The sequence below is a fragment of the Nilaparvata lugens genome, chromosome 10 (assembly GCF_014356525.2).
Source record: "Nilaparvata lugens isolate BPH chromosome 10, ASM1435652v1, whole genome shotgun sequence".
Lineage (NCBI taxonomy): Eukaryota > Metazoa > Arthropoda > Insecta > Hemiptera > Delphacidae > Nilaparvata > Nilaparvata lugens.
Genome location: NC_052513.1, coordinates 27969622 through 27987695, shown reverse-complemented (window position 1 = coordinate 27987695; position 18074 = coordinate 27969622). Strand labels below are relative to the sequence as shown.

General features: G+C 33.0%; 1 protein-coding gene across 1 annotated transcript; it reads right to left on the bottom strand.

Moving 5' to 3' along the window:
- Window positions 1–8806: 8806 nt before the first annotated feature.
- LOC120353422 lies at window positions 8807–17475 on the bottom strand. Its single transcript, XM_039437110.1, has 2 exons — window positions 16286–17475; window positions 8807–9088 (listed from the first exon to the last, which is right to left on the bottom strand). Exon 1 carries the CDS (start codon window positions 17393–17395, stop codon window positions 16391–16393), a length of 1005 nt encoding a protein of 334 aa, XP_039293044.1. The 5' UTR covers window positions 17396–17475; the 3' UTR covers window positions 8807–9088; window positions 16286–16390.
- Window positions 17476–18074: the final 599 nt, after the last annotated feature.

Below are 18074 nucleotides of genomic sequence, written 5' to 3'. Positions count from 1 at the left end.
ATGAAGGGATACTGCAACTAGCAATCAGAAAAGTAGTTGGGAATCACCTGGTGAGTTGGCGGTCTTGTATTGGGGGCTGCATGGCGTGAACTTTGATGGACATTGTCAGTCATCCAACCGCTGCTCTGAAACAATTACCCTTGGAAATACCCCTTTGAAATCTTCCCCCAGCCATGAAAACCCTTCATGAAAAACCCTTTCCCTCACCCCAAATGCCACGTAACATGCCATGTCATCCCATTCACCTACCTGCCTTCTCCACAGTGCCTGTTAATTAATTTTCGATATTAGGGAAAAAGTGGAGAATCCGGTGCACTCTCAGGGGAAGCTTGTCTGGCTTGTACACGGAACTGATAGCTTCAGCTGCGCTAGACTTGAAATCTATTACGAGGCTTCGTGTGTTGCAAATAGAATACTTGAGGAATGGGACTTGGAGAACTTAGAATGGATGGAGATTTTGATATTCAAAGTGAGAGATAGTTCATACCTTCATGTGCATGTAATACATGTACCTTTGATTTCAGATAGTATTTTAATCGTTTGGTTTCAATCAAAAATCAAATAAAATTTTATTATCATTAGTTTCACTTATTATATGTCAAATTTACATTTGCTGGAGAGATTTTTGATCACAACTCTATCAAAAATGAATGAGATTGAAGTCTATAAAAACATACAAGTATAACTTATTTTATTATTCTCATCAAACTTCGTTTTTTGTGTAAATTACACTGTGAATTCCGAATGTTAATAACTGAGATGAGACAATGAAAACACCAAGAAGATAGAACGCATGCTTTTCAAATACAGTACAACACAGGAGAAACTCATCCTGCAGATCTTCAAAACTAAGAGAAGAAATATTGATCCAATACACCCCTATTCTAGTATTTTTTACGTGTTTTACGCGAATGAAGAGCATCAAAATACGAATAATATGTAGTTAAACCTATATTAACAATCAAGGGAGTATTCATGCGAACAAGAGTCTTACTATAGTAGGGTCGCCCACAACTGTGCTATGAATGGATACTCGAGTTGACAAACCGCATTTCCGAAGGGGGGGGGGAGTGGTTTAGTCCGCAGCGGAGGGCGGTTTTAATAGACCATATGAGTGCCCTTGACATGCAGATATATTATAATGGCGCGCCAAACATAACCTGCACACCGCGAATTTCGACACATGTCAGGCAGGTTAGAGGCCAGAGGGTGGTGGGTGGATTTGTACCTGTGCTGAGTATTCTTTAATGTAGGAAACGTGTTCTACAGCTCTGGTCCTCTTAGCGTGATGACCCTTCATATGATTTACTGCAACACCAACATTGTGCGAATGCTATTTAGAGTTTTGAATGATCCACCCCAAAACACCATTCTGAGTGAATGGATAGCCAAAATATTAATGTTACTTGTAAGTGATGAACAATGTTTTCGAAAATACTATTTGTAGTTGTATTCAGAGATATACACTTGTGACGAGTTGGATTGTGAGAATGCTATTCAGAGCTAGAAATGATTCACTACAGAATGCAACTTGATGTCAAAAACAAGACAGTTCAAATACTCATATTACTTGTACGTGGGACATGAAAAATAGTGTATAATAGTTATTCGTTTATCTAGAGTGAAAAGTACTGTTTTTCTCCCTGAGGGAAAAGTTTCAAGCCCGAGGCGAAGCCGAGGGCAACAATTTTCCTAAGGGAGAAAAACATTTTCCACTCGTGATATACACAACATTTTTCCTCCACCTACATTTTTATAAAAACTGCAAATGAAATAATTTTTAAAAACGTACGTGACCAAACAATGTGTTACAACATAATCTGATATGACCTTGAGAGGTTGTGAATGAAATTACTACATAATTTCGCTCCTGGGTTTTGGAAGATTTTGTGTTATAAATAGTGTGAAGTTTTGCTCCTGGGGGGGTTATCTCTTATGATAGAGTCCCACGTTATGAAGCTATTGTGAGAAGTTGTGGATTGTAATTCCTTCACAGATAATACGATGTTTCTGGTATTTATAAGAGCAGTCTCTAAATTCCCTCTTTTGCGAATAAATTCACAAAAAATTAAGGCCTTCCGGCTCGCAAAATTACTGGGTTCAAACCTCAGCTCTAGCTCAGTGGTAGAAACATGAATTTTATAAATACAAATAATCACCATAAGGTTCAGTGATCGGTAATTGGTAATTCTTACCGCTGCTTCTATGAAGTTCTTGAAGAATACCAGTAAGGAAATTAAAAGAATATTTGATGACTGATTATCAGTAACCATGTACCACTAGAGAATAATCAGGACCAACTATAGTTGTTTCTAGTTGATTCTTAAAACGCTCGTCGTGAATACAAGTATTCACCAATATACCCTTTCAAAATCCTTAGAACTTACAACGCCAGTTCTTGAAGCTCTCTGGATCCTTATATGATATAACTGGAACTTATTAATATAATTTCTTAATATACTGGTTCTGGCTGATAAAATGAATATCATCAAAGGATGATAAATATTGAGTGCTCTGAATAAGGTTAATATTATTTGATTCTATGATTTTAAGTGCTGCTAAATATTTGTTGGTACCAAAACAGCTCAAACTATATAACACGAGATGAGTTGGGATATAATAAAAAATTCTATAAGTTTGTATGCTGACATAAAACACAAAATATATTCCCATAAAACAGATATGCATAAAATATTCAATATCTCTATAATTCACTTAAATAATCTATTCCTAAAATCTGAATAATTATCACAGGCTTTGCTAATATTCACAATAATGAGTTTCAAATTCATAAATATATTATATTTAATACTGGTACTTACACTTCCAATCAATACAAAATTCTGCCAATAAAAACCTGTTCGGTCTATAAGTTTGATATGGTATACTTGTTCAATAAACAAAAAATAAGATTATAAATTTAATATTGAATCTGATTAGTTAAGATTCTATCAAACATCAGTAGAATATCATAGGAACTGTCCACTGAGCAATGAAAGAACATTTCATGCATAACATCCTTTGGAAGCGTAACTCATGTTCTTTCACTTCCGTGCTGTTTCACGTCTCATACCTTATTTCACCCCAGAATTCAATCTTGAAGTCGGGAGCTCTCAAATTTTATCAACACATGCAAATCGCAGGTCGGGCCAAAGTAGAAAAATATGTGAGGGCAGATCTTAATCTGCAAAGTTGAGTTCTAACGATGAAAGTTCGGGCTCGCTGTGTCGATAAATCGAAAGCATTCAATAAGTTGGAGTCGAACTTGGATGGAAGTCTGCCTTCCGTTGCGGCGGTTTATTTTCGTTTCTACTTTCTTAGTCAGATGTGGCTGCCGTTTCTCAGGTCTCGAATTGTAATTCGTGGTCGTGTTACATTACTTCGACAAAAGTCGAACTTCATTTGTTGATCAGTGACTTGTGACATTTGATCTGTTCCTACCGTGTGTAATTCAGCCATACTGATTCTTTGTATCTCAACCGTATTTGAAGAGGGACCGTATCTGAAGTAACAATCGAATTCACACCTACATCACATTAAATTTACACATGACATCCTCCATACAAGCTATCATATGGTTCAAACAGAAATAATCCAATTCAGTTTTCTCAATTATACTGTACACTAGGTATCAGTATAAAGTTGCAAGAACTTTCGTTATGTAACTATTATTTCAATAACGATTTTATAATTTCCTTTTTATTCTATAACATCATTTTCCAAATTTTCACTCTGTTTACATCATAATAATTTGTCTCCAGTATTCCATAACTGTACTCTAGCAACGTTTCTCACGAGCTCTTTTTCAATAATTATCTATATCGTTTCACAACCCACGGATCAAGATAAAGGCAGAGTGGGAGTACTTTTGTTTTGAATGGGTTAGTTGATTTTATTGTATTTTTGTAGAAATAAATTAATCAATAAAAAAATTGGAATTGAGTTTTTCAACTATTTGAAAGATATTGATGTTTGATTGAATAGTATGATATTTTGTTGGTGAGGTATTCATTTTACGATTTAACAACTAAATCTTAGCCCTCTCACTCATGCAACGCCAGCGTTTTCTATCTCCAATGATACCGTTGCGCATTCACTGATTCAACTCCATCGACGGGAACCATAATCGTACTTGAGCAGCCATAATCAACAGAAGACCGCACTGGATTGGTGGGGACCAAAGGCTCGTTATCGCTTCATTCAGCGAAGCAACTTCATTTGATGAGTCGACTCAAATTACCAGCAAGCGCCTCGACTTCGCGATAATCCGTCGCTAAGTCGCTCAGAAGTCATTCCTATTGCACCACAATAGCGCGTGGCTGTCACTTCCTCAAAGCACCAAACTTACAAAGTGTATGCAAGTTTTGTTACCTCAATTATTGGTTGCTTGTGTTGTGTTATGGGTGATCTTTGCAATGAATATTGCAAGGATTTATGTTGTGAAGTTCCTTTATACCGATTCAATGTATGACACAATTCATTTTTACTCTCTAACGATTATAGATGTAAATTTATAGAAGATGAAAGGTGTGTCTATTCTTTGAAATAGAAGAATTCAACTACAGCTGCTGGATAGTATACTTGTATGTTTGTCACTATTAAATTCAATACTATGTGCTTTTTATTGTATTGGATTTTCAATTGCAGTGTTCAATTAAAAAAACGTGATAGTGACACATAATCTAGCTACATTAGGACTGTCGTGTAAATTTGAATCAGAAATTATTATTGGGCTTAAGACTGTGTACCATCACTGTGGTACTTTTCTGGAAGTTATGTTATATTGAATTATTGTGTTTGATGATTTGAAGATCTATTCTTTTGAGAGAAAAAGATCTTTTCTGTAATGCTTGCAACTGAAAGTGAAATTATATAATATATAAATATATTGTAGGTGCACTATTAATCAATTCTAATTTTTCAAGTTATCTTACCACTATGTATAAGTTCATGAGAGATTCCAAGAGATAACAACACTCATCCATTAGGTGTCCTTCCAATGTCAGACAAGTTAGTTAATGGACAGACATCACGTGTAACATACCATTAGAAGTCACACTTCATTCACCCCTATAGAATGAATAGGGGGCGGGTCGTAGCAGTATATATTATTAGACACGGGTCTCGGTAACAAGGTTTTCGGTATCATATTATTGATGTGAGAGATAAGAAGAGCTGGATTCTCCAATAGAGGATGGAGTAAAAAAATGTGTGGGATGTCAGAATCAACAATGGAGGGGCTTAGGCGCGAAGTGAAAAATGAAGTAGGAAGTAAAGTTAGTCTGAGGGCTTAGCGGACTTTGCTTGGATCAAGCTCTTCCTGTGATGTTGACTGGGGAAGAATAGCTTTGAACTGGTGGAGAGTAGGAGACAGATCATGAGAGATTGCTACTCTATCTGTTAAGGATATGTAGCAATTATTACATCTGACTTTATAAGAGCAGTTGACGTTGAAGAAACTATTTCGCGCAATAATGGATGATTCGCTACTTTCAAATTTTATTTGGTGAGCTAGTATACTATTTGTTATACTAGAATTATCCGGATTGAAGTTATGAATAGATCAAAGTTTATTAGAAGTTTAGTAGTGATTGGTAGTAACTAGAATTGTACGAGTTTGATATTTTAATAGTACTTTACTAGAAGTGTACTGTTTTACTCGTAAGCTAGCTTATCATACAAACCTGAAAATAGTACGGTAGGCAATTCAAGAATTACGTGAACAAAATTCAAATCACTGCTATTGAACACTCTGAGGAAAGAGTGTTAAAAACAATATTGGTACAGCAATATCAAGCTATGGGCTTGGCTATGGTACAAACATGAATTTTGAAAATAGTTCAGGAATAATACTGTAATAGAACTATTAATACAAGAATAGTATCGTAATTCAATGCTGTGTCAGACTCATATTAGACTCTATGAAATTCTCACTTGAATATCAAAGCTGTTAAAGTCAATATTTATCTAAACAGATTGTAATTTGAAAACTGGTATTTTCAATTGAGAGTAAAACAATGCATCTTCTTGAAATTGGTTTTCGAGTAAACAACATTAGTGGGATTCACTACCACGCGTCTAACATATTTTCATATTTCTGGTAACTTACAAGCTGTGAGTTAGCTATAAACTGAATCAGTATGCATTTTTAATTTTAATGAATCATCAGGTTGACCCGCTAATGTTGGAGAAAAAGTAATATATTTTGTCTTTTTCAAGTTGACTGTTAAAATATGGTCATCCATCCAATTTTTCATAATTTTTAGGCCATCATTAGCACTTTTATACACCTGTGGCCATGATTCACCCGAAAATACTAATGCTGTATCATCAGCAAAAGAAATCTGGGTACAATTTGGTATAGGCAATTTTAGAGCATCGTTCAAATAGATCAAGAATAATACTGGGGACAGTACTGTACCCTGTGGTAAACCAAAACTAGATAAATGATCTGTTACTGATATTCCACACAATTTTAATGTTTGTCTTCTATCTTGAAGATAGCTTGCTAGAAGATCATTACATATACCCCTAATCCCACATTTCTCTAATTTTTCCAATAAAATGCTGTGAGGGATTGTATCGAATGCCTTTGCCAAATCTAAAAAGACAGCCAATGTTTTCTGTTTAGAATTGAAATTTTCATCTATCAATTTAGTCAGGAGGATGATCGCATCAGTTGTAGACTTCCCATGTTGAAAACCAAATTGATTTTTTTCAAAAAAATTATTACTATTTAGGAAGTTTAAAACTCTTTTTTTAATAATCTTCTCGATAATTTTAGAGAAGCTATTTAAAATACTAATGGGACGATAATTTTCTGGTTGCGATTTATCCCCTGACTTGTGTAATGCAATTATTTTTGCAGACTTGAACGCCCTTGGAAAATAACCCTCTGAAAAACATCTATTTATGATATGTTCCAGTGGACAAACAATATATTTACTCATTAATTTAACACAATGTGTACTGATACTATCTACACCTGGAGAAGCGTTATTCTTCAATTGACCAATTACTTCTAAAATTTCATTAATACTAGTTGGGTTTAGGAACATGCTATCTGTTGGGGGTGCATTTAATGATTGAGGTATTTCAATATGCTTTACAGAATCCAGCAATTTCTTAGCATGCTCAATTCCCACATTTACAAAATATTTATTCAAAATTACAGGATCAATTTTAGGTTCGTGATATTCTTTCTCCTTCCCCAACAATTCAGAAATGCACTCCCATTTTTTCTTGGAATTGTTTCTATATTCAATAAATTTATTGTTGTAGTAATCATTCTTTGATTTTCTTATTAAAGAGTTCAATACATTTCTATAATTTATGTAGTCTTGTTTAAGGCTTGCATTGAAGGGCTGCTTGCCTAATTTGATATGCATCCTATCTCTTTTACGAATGGCTGATATTAAACCCGGAGTAATTGATTTTTTTCAAAAAAATTATTACTATTTAGGAAGTTTAAAACTCTTTTTTTAATAATCTTCTCGATAATTTTAGAGAAGCTATTTAAAATACTAATGGGACGATAATTTTCTGGTTGCGATTTATCCCCTGACTTGTGTAATGCAATTATTTTTGCAGACTTGAACGCCCTTGGAAAATAACCCTCTGAAAAACATCTATTTATGATATGTTCCAGTGGACAAACAATATATTTACTCATTAATTTAACACAATGTGTACTGATACTATCTACACCTGGAGAAGCGTTATTCTTCAATTGACCAATTACTTCTAAAATTTCATTAATACTAGTTGGGTTTAGGAACATGCTATCTGTTGGGGGTGCATTTAATGATTGAGGTATTTCAATATGCTTTACAGAATCCAGCAATTTCTTAGCATGCTCAATTCCCACATTTACAAAATATTTATTCAAAATTACAGGATCAATTTTAGGTTCGTGATATTCTTTCTCCTTCCCCAACAATTCAGAAATGCACTCCCATTTTTTCTTGGAATTGTTTCTATATTCAATAAATTTATTGTTGTAGTAATCATTCTTTGATTTTCTTATTAAAGAGTTCAATACATTTCTATAATTTATGTAGTCTTGTTTAAGGCTTGCATTGAAGGGCTGCTTGCCTAATTTGATATGCATCCTATCTCTTTTACGAATGGCTGATATTAAACCCGGAGTAATCCATTTTTTCAACGGTTTTCTTTTATGGGAATACTTAATAACTTCAGTGCATTTATTAATGTTTTCATTAATTTTGTTGGTAAACCTATCAACCAAGGTGTCAATATCTTCTGTCACATTGTCACAAACATCATCCCAACTTTGAGTTTCAAGGCATAATTTTAGCTTACAAAAATTTATTTTAGTTACAGCATCACTTAATTTTATCTTAGATTTAACATCATGATATGTCTCTCTGATATGGAAAACAATACTGTAATGATCAGTAATACTTGATTGCAAGATTGCACCTAGCACGTCCAACTCCTTATTTGATTTACCCTTAAAAAACATGTGGTCAATACAACTGTTAACTTGCCCATTGGCATTATTGAAAGATCTAGTATATTTATTGATGTAAGATTTAAAGCCATTTAATTGTAAAATACTAAGGTACTCATTTGTTAAGTAATTTAGATTATTTTCGTCCATTATATTTATATTTATATCACCCGTTACAATGACAGATACCTCATTTCCAATACTTTGCAAATAGGAATCCAAACTTAGCAAGAAGGCATTTACTTCTAAAGAAGGAGACCTATAAAGTGCGATCATCTCATATGATGAATTTTTTAATTTAAATTTAATATATTGAATTTACGTTATCTATTTTTATATTAACTTCTTGAAAATCAATATCCTTGCTTACAAATATACATAATCCATCACTCCTCGTGAACCTATTATTTCTATTTACAACAGAGTACCCCTCTATATTAAAAACAAATTCTGAGTCATTACTAATCCATGTTTCAGATAATATTATAATTTCAAATTTAGTTTTACAATGGTTTATGTAATAAATGAATTCATCGAAATTTTTCTTGATGGACCTAATATTCATGTGAATGACATTTACATCATAAGAGTTAGCAATTTTATAATTTAAAAAATCTTCTACAACTAATGTTTCATAATTATCATAAACAATTTGATTTTCAAAGTTCTCAAACGGCATCATGATATAATCATGAACATGATATTATATTACCGTCTCCATTTTATATGGCATCAAACGTGAAATCTTGTTTAGGAGAAGAAAATGTTTCTTTCAATTGACGTTCATTATTGCATGTTTCACTTTCAAGTAGTAGCGCTTGAAATGCTGTTTTATATGGAGCTGCTTACTGATTAGGCCAACGTGCTGCACGACAAACGCACACAAAGTCTGTACGCACTATAGTAAATTTTGAGTCACTACTGAAAGATGATGAAGTTGAGATTCATTGGAGTTGAAGTTGAGTGTCATGAACAATGGGTTTTGACAGCTCCTTAAGCACATCCAGATTTGAATTTATTTTCCTTTCTAATAATTAATAATAAAATCCGGATCACCAGAAAGCCAATTTGGGCTGACTGAATGAAAAATCGCTGAGCTCCAGAGTGGTGAAACTTTCCAGTCTCCCCACCAGCCGGCATTTTCATATTAGATTTTCTATTTTTCGAGCTCAGTCGTGTTTGTGCCTCCTAAAGACTCCAAGGCCCAGGACCTGGACCTTTCCCTGGTTTGTCAAGCTGACCAAGGTGGTGGTACTGTTGAAAATCACATTGTATTCATTTATTCAAAATAAAAATCCTAATATTATATTTTCAGGTTCAATTATGTAAAATCTTGATGTTTATTCAATCACTACAATAAATGTGAAGTTTTGAGGAAAATCCACTTTTTCCTTGAATGGATAAAAAAGGGTGAATTATCAAATCAACTTTATTAACATAGAACCAATTAATAAAATAACTAGATAAAGAATTATTCAGCACAATTACTGTTCTCTCTTCAATAATTTAATTATCATTTTTATTAACAGTTTTTAAATTAATAATTGATGTATCTCTTTTAAATCCTTGTCAGATTTATAATGAAACCTAAGCACCTAAATTTAAAAAATATTTTTCTTTGCAGCTTTACTCTTTCATCTAAGTGAGGCATCTCCAGTCATTTGTAATATTCTCTTCCCGTCTGGGAATTGGTGGAGCCCACAATTTCTAGAATCGAAGCAACTACAAAATTACAAATGATGGAGAGGCATCCCAATAGAAATAGAAATATTTATTTCTTCAAATAATGGTGAAAGCGTCTATTTTTATTCATAAATAAAATAAATAATACCATACGCCACACATGCTTAGAAACCTTGAACTAGAGGAACGTTACCTACAATTATTTTGTATTGGTGGATAACCACCTGAAGCCGACGCAATTGATTCAGAGATAACTGTTATTCTGATTGAACTTGCAGTTTGAACATTAAAAATAGTGTTTCTTCCCTGAATATGAAATCTATTATAAGGAATATAAGGTAAACTGTGGTGGGCTAAGTGATGTAAATGGAAGATGAGCTGGAGGAAAGATCCAGAATCTGTGTATTATTATGCCTTCCTAGGAGATTCATTCCTTCAAATTTCACAAATTGGTCAAAGTTTGTATGAAACAGAATTGTCATCTCGTCATATAAGATCGTAATTTAACTAAAATAATATATTTGTAGGTTAATGAATTCTCAATTTACATTCAAGATCTATCAATGAACGTGGTTTTAAATCGAACCATCTTCAAATTACAATTGCACAGAGTCTGGTGAGATGTTGTAATATTTGTACACAATGAACATTATTGAATGTATAGTAATCTACTCTCATTGAACATGATACTAGTATAGAGCATATAGTATATTTTCCTGTGTTAATAATAATTTGATAGTGGAAACTAATCTAAGGATTGGGATGGGTTGAATCACATCAATGAATCTTAATGACTTATATTCTAATAAGAACAAAAATCAAGTTGACTCCAGATAGTAAATGAAGTATGGATTATTCTATTTATCTATTTTTATTGTTTCTCTGTCATGTGACCCATGTCAGAGCTATTTATGAAACAACATTTTTACAATAAGGGAATAAGTACATACTTGGATTATGGTAATAATAGTATAAATAGAGTATATGTGTCAGGATGCATTGAATCCGACATTGTAAATATAATATTATAAATTTACAACAATCATGTCGTCTATAATATAGATATACTTCAAACTCACTGATTGACTCACTCTGATAATGACAAAATCCTTATGATTTATTGGAATCCTCTCTCAAGAATTAAATATCATCCATTACATTCTGCTCACAATACATTACTTACAATATTGAAGCCAGCAGTTTTGTTGATGTCATTTACGATAGCTTAGAGGTTGAGACCCGAGCAATCACTTCTGATTTGCATCGATGCCAGATGAGTTGTACCTTTTTAAATCCAGCAGGAGCAGTGCAAAGATGACGAAGGAACAATAATCCTAGCCGTTAGAAGCTTACCGACTGCGTACCTTTGACGTCAAATTGCGTCATATTGAAGTCGCACGTTCTTTTTTCAAATTGAGAGCCGGCGAATCGAAAAGCTTTAAATAAATTATCCTCTCTTGCCGGCTTAATACTCTTTCTCCTACCCTCTTCACCTTCAAGTGCATCCCCCGCCAGATCTTTCTCATCCGTTTCACTACTCCAACATTGTAATCCGTCGTTGCGTACCGGATGATTTTATCCAGAGAGAATGGGAAGATGGAGGGAGGGGTGAGAAATGAGAGAGAGAGAGTTAGAGGGTGTGAGAGAGCATCCCTCAAGAACCAAAATCCTCTGCAGGAATCACCAGCGATCCTAGATGCGTTGCTTACAGTAAAAAAATCCGACGGGTAAAATTGCTAGTGAATTGCCTCTTGTATTGTTATTTATAAATTATGAAACCGTAAAAAACTGTAGTAGTAGTAGTTTTTTCCTCATAGGAGTATACCTTGTAGCTAAGCTATTTAATGAGAGGAAGAGCAGAGAAAACAGAATTCCTGTACATCATGATAATACTGAAAGTAACTGTCAAGTTGATGTCAATGCATGCGAATTGATGGACTCTCATTTGGATATTTATAGAGGGTCATATTTATATTTAGGAAGGGTCGAAGCCTGAAACTGAATTTTCAATTTTTTGAATAAAATTTAGTTGAGAATTGAAGCAGCGGAATGGCATTCAAACTTTTTCTCTTGCCTGAACCATCTTTAGTTGAGGATTAACTGTTCGAAGAAATTCTTCCAAGTTACTCTTCCCATTATTTACTGGGAATAGGCTATTAGGCTCAGTGAATTTTGATTTCTCAAAATCTTTGACACAGCCGATGCTCCTACGATCCAATTTTCTTCTCCACCTCTGAACTTCCCATGAACTTCCTATTCTCTTACTTCATACTTTGTATGATTGGAAACCTTGTTTTTCCCATGTTTTCAATAATCATAAACTTGAATCTAAACTAACAGCCTGAAACTAGAATCCGTACTGTAATCTTCGGAAATTCATTAATTCTATCTTATTCATTCTATAGTTATCAGAGAGTTCTGAACTTTCAACACATTGGCTGATCATTACTCAGGTTTTGAGGCTCACAGGCTCTGTAAACTTGCTACTCAGAGAGAAAGAGAGAAATGAAGAGATAGAGATAAAAAAATGGTTTGAGGAAAGAGGAGAGAAGAGAGATATCTGACAGGCTGTGACAGTGACACTCAGACAGGACAGAATGTCAAGTACACTTCATTTCTCACAGTGCAGTGTGAAGGAGGGCTACGTTGTACGGTGTAACAGCTTACATTACCCTCTTGTAGCATTGAAAAATGTAAAGCCTCCATCCACTGCACTGCTTAAAGAATAAAGAATAAAGAATAAAGAATAAAGAATAAAGAATAAAGAATAAAGAATAAAGAATAAAGAATAAAGAATAAAGAATAAAGAATAAAGAATAAAGAATAAAGAATAAAGAATAAAGAATAAAGAATAAAGAATAAAGAATAAAGAATAAAGAATAAAGAATAAAGAATAAAGAATAAAGAATAAAGAATAAAGAATAAAGAATAAAGAATAAAGAATAAAGAATAAAGAATAAAGAATAAAGAATAAAGAATAAAGAATAAAGAATAAAGAATATTTTATTTGCCAATGTACAATACAAATAATGAGATGAAATACATTTTTACACATACTTGGCACAGCCATCAAAGTAAACTTGTGCGATGGCTGTGAGTTCATACAGGAAATTAAATTATATAAATAAAGAAATTAAAAGTAACAAAAATCCAATAGGTAGTACAGTGACAAAAAAAAAAGAAACCTCATTCAACACATAACCAAAATGGAGCTGGTAACGAAATTATGAAACTATTAGAATTTAGGTAGTCTATAAAAAATATTCTGTTCAACCCATATATTTATTTCTTTAAGAAGTTTTTTAGTAATTTTTGTATTTATGAAAATAATTGGAACTTTGTTCGAAAATATATTACAAAAATAAGAGAATTGGTGTCTACACACCACTAACTTAATAAAATTTATATTAAAAATGTTTGATACTGCTGGTCGTGTTTGGTATGGTGTATGCCTTATTTCTAAATTACTTATATTTTTATTTAAATGCGAAACAATCTTTATCACATATAACTGCCTAAGTGTGGGTACCCTTAGTTCTTCAAAAATTTTCCTACTCGGGTATCGCCTTGCTTTACCCAGTGCTGCCCTTATAAGATGCTTTTGCAATGTAAAGACTTTATTAAAATGAGTATCAAATGCACCACCCCATGCCTCAATTGCATATTGAAACAATGAGTGGGCATAAGCGAAATAAATTGATCTCCTTATGTCAAGGTCTTTTAATTGATTAATTTTGTAAAAGTTGTATATAAGAAATTTAAGTTTAGAACACAAATAATTAATATGAGAATCCCATTTCAAATGTCTATCCACCATTATTCCCAAGTATTTTATAGACATGACTTTCTCAACTTGTTGGCATAAACAATTTATCCTGATATTTGAACAGAGTGAATCAGTATGCATTTTTAATTTTAATGAATCATCAGGTTGACCCGCTAATGTTGGAGAAAAAGTAATATATTTTGTCTTTTTCAAGTTGACTGTTAAAATATGGTCATCCATCCAATTTTTCATAATTTTTAGGCCATCATTAGCACTTTTATACACCTGTGGCCATGATTCACCCGAAAATACTAATGCTGTATCATCAGCAAAAGAAATCTGGGTACAATTTGGTATAGGCAATTTTAGAGCATCGTTCAAATAGATCAAGAATAATACTGGGGACAGTACTGTACCCTGTGGTAAACCAAAACTAGATAAATGATCTGTTACTGATATTCCACACAATTTTAATGTTTGTCTTCTATCTTGAAGATAGCTTGCTAGAAGATCATTACATATACCCCTAATCCCACATTTCTCTAATTTTTCCAATAAAATGCTGTGAGGGATTGTATCGAATGCCTTTGCCAAATCTAAAAAGACAGCCAATGTTTTCTGTTTAGAATTGAAATTTTCATCTATCAATTTAGTCAGGAGGATGATCGCATCAGTTGTAGACTTCCCATGTTGAAAACCAAATTGATTTTTTTCAAAAAAATTATTACTATTTAGGAAGTTTAAAACTCTTTTTTTAATAATCTTCTCGATAATTTTAGAGAAGCTATTTAAAATACTAATGGGACGATAATTTTCTGGTTGCGATTTATCCCCTGACTTGTGTAATGCAATTATTTTTGCAGACTTGAACGCCCTTGGAAAATAACCCTCTGAAAAACATCTATTTATGATATGTTCCAGTGGACAAACAATATATTTACTCATTAATTTAACACAATGTGTACTGATACTATCTACACCTGGAGAAGCGTTATTCTTCAATTGACCAATTACTTCTAAAATTTCATTAATACTAGTTGGGTTTAGGAACATGCTATCTGTTGGGGGTGCATTTAATGATTGAGGTATTTCAATATGCTTTACAGAATCCAGCAATTTCTTAGCATGCTCAATTCCCACATTTACAAAATATTTATTCAAAATTACAGGATCAATTTTAGGTTCGTGATATTCTTTCTCCTTCCCCAACAATTCAGAAATGCACTCCCATTTTTTCTTGGAATTGTTTCTATATTCAATAAATTTATTGTTGTAGTAATCATTCTTTGATTTTCTTATTAAAGAGTTCAATACATTTCTATAATTTATGTAGTCTTGTTTAAGGCTTGCATTGAAGGGCTGCTTGCCTAATTTGATATGCATCCTATCTCTTTTACGAATGGCTGATATTAAACCCGGAGTAATCCATTTTTTCAACGGTTTTCTTTTATGGGAATACTTAATAACTTCAGTGCATTTATTAATGTTTTCATTAATTTTGTTGGTAAACCTATCAACCAAGGTGTCAATATCTTCTGTCACATTGTCACAAACATCATCCCAACTTTGAGTTTCAAGGCATAATTTTAGCTTACAAAAATTTATTTTAGTTACAGCATCACTTAATTTTATCTTAGATTTAACATCATGATATGTCTCTCTGATATGGAAAACAATACTGTAATGATCAGTAATACTTGATTGCAAGATTGCACCTAGCACGTCCAACTCCTTATTTGATTTACCCTTAAAAAACATGTGGTCAATACAACTGTTAACTTGCCCATTGGCATTATTGAAAGATCTAGTATATTTATTGATGTAAGATTTAAAGCCATTTAATTGTAAAATACTAAGGTACTCATTTGTTAAGTAATTTAGATTATTTTCGTCCATTATATTTATATTTATATCACCCGTTACAATGACAGATACCTCATTTCCAATACTTTGCAAATAGGAATCCAAACTTAGCAAGAAGGCATTTACTTCTAAAGAAGGAGACCTATAAAGTGCGATCATCTCATATGATGAATTTTTTAATTTAAATTTAATTATAATTGAATTTACGTTATCTATTTTTATATTAACTTCTTGAAAATCAATATCCTTGCTTACAAATATACATAATCCATCACTCCTCGTGAACCTATTATTTCTATTTACAACAGAGTACCCCTCTATATTAAAAACAAATTCTGAGTCATTACTAATCCATGTTTCAGATAATATTATAATTTCAAATTTAGTTTTACAATGGTTTATGTAATAAATGAATTCATCGAAATTTTTCTTGATGGACCTAATATTCATGTGAATGACATTTACATCATAAGAGTTAGCAATTTTATAATTTAAAAAATCTTCTACAACTAATGTTTCATAATTATCATAAACAATTTGATTTTCAAAGTTCTCAAACGGCATAAAAATATACAAAAGAAATTAATTGGGTCCTGATCCTGAGTCTACAGAGAGTTTAAGTCCTCCTTGCGATGTATCACAATTGCCGCCTGGTTAGTATCTTTGCGAACAAATATCTTCCCCTCTCTCGACCACACGAACTTGTACCCCTTTTCAGAGGCGACCTCTCGTACCTGTTTGAGTTGTTCAAGGATTTGAGGAGGCAAGTGTTGGTGAGCCAATACATTGCCATCAGGGAGGGACTTATTTATAGATTTTGTCGCTATACCGTAACTAGTTTTGTCCATGGATGACATTTTTCTGAAATCAGCTAACCAAGTCTCTTTGTCCTGCCTTCGCACAAATTTCACAACTATCGGTTTGATGCTATTCTTGCCTTTAATTCTAGTAGGAAGTCTGTGTGCTGTACTTAAGTCTTTTGATGTTAGTGGGCTACTAATTGCAGTTGATACACTGTTGAAAATTTCGTAAACCGACTCATTAGCTGTTTCTGGAATTCCAGTAATAATCAAATTGTCCCTACGTGTATATTCATGAATTGAGTCCAATTGTGATTTTAATTTATTATTGTCACATTTCAATGTAGTATTTTCCTTTTTGAGTTCCTCAACCTTATTTTTAAAAGTAGAAAGTTCACTCTTAAAATGATCAAACTCGTTAGAAATGAATTCAATTGATTCCTTTATTGCACTGAACTCTTGCTTGATTGGCGATAGCTCCGCTTGAATCATTTCTCTGACAATTCGACCAATAGCTTCAAGGTCAGCTTTAGTCAGTGATAGCGAAAGTGAAGCACTGCTACTCTTACCGTCCGAATCCAACTGAGATTGCTTATCAGTGGTTGATAAGCCAGCCACCGTTGACGAGCATGTACCGGTGTTGACTAATTTACACTTTGAACAACACCATTTCGATTTTGTTTCGGCCGACATTTTTCGAAAATTTGAATCTTTTATATTTTGACACACGAAATGATGCTCAATCCTACAACGAGAGCACAATAACACATCGCGATCAGGCACTTCACATTTACATTCACTGCAAATCATTTTACTTTCGGTTATGAATGAAAGATAAGAACTGAGATAAGGGAGCTACAAAAACACAACCTGTTACTTCGACTGCTCCAACTGAACTGAACAATAAGCTCAAGTTGTCACTCTTCAACACATAACCAAAATGGAGCTGGTAACGAAATTATGAAACTATTAGAATTTAGGTAGTCTATAAAAAATATTCTGTTCAACCCATATATTTATTTCTTTAAGAAGTTTTTTAGTAATTTTTGTATTTATGAAAATAATTGGAACTTTGTTCGAAAATATATTACAAAAATAAGAGAATTGGTGTCTACACACCACTAACTTAATAAAATTTATATTAAAAATGTTTGATACTGCTGGTCGTGTTTGGTATGGTGTATGCCTTATTTCTAAATTACTTATATTTTTATTTAAATGCGAAACAATCTTTATCACATATAACTGCCTAAGTGTGGGTACCCTTAGTTCTTCAAAAATTTTCCTACTCGGGTATCGCCTTGCTTTACCCAGTGCTGCCCTTATAAGATGCTTTTGCAATGTAAAGACTTTATTAAAATGAGTATCAAATGCACCACCCCATGCCTCAATTGCATATTGAAACAATGAGTGGGCATAAGCGAAATAAATTGATCTCCTTATGTCAAGGTCTTTTAATTGATTAATTTTGTAAAAGTTGTATATAAGA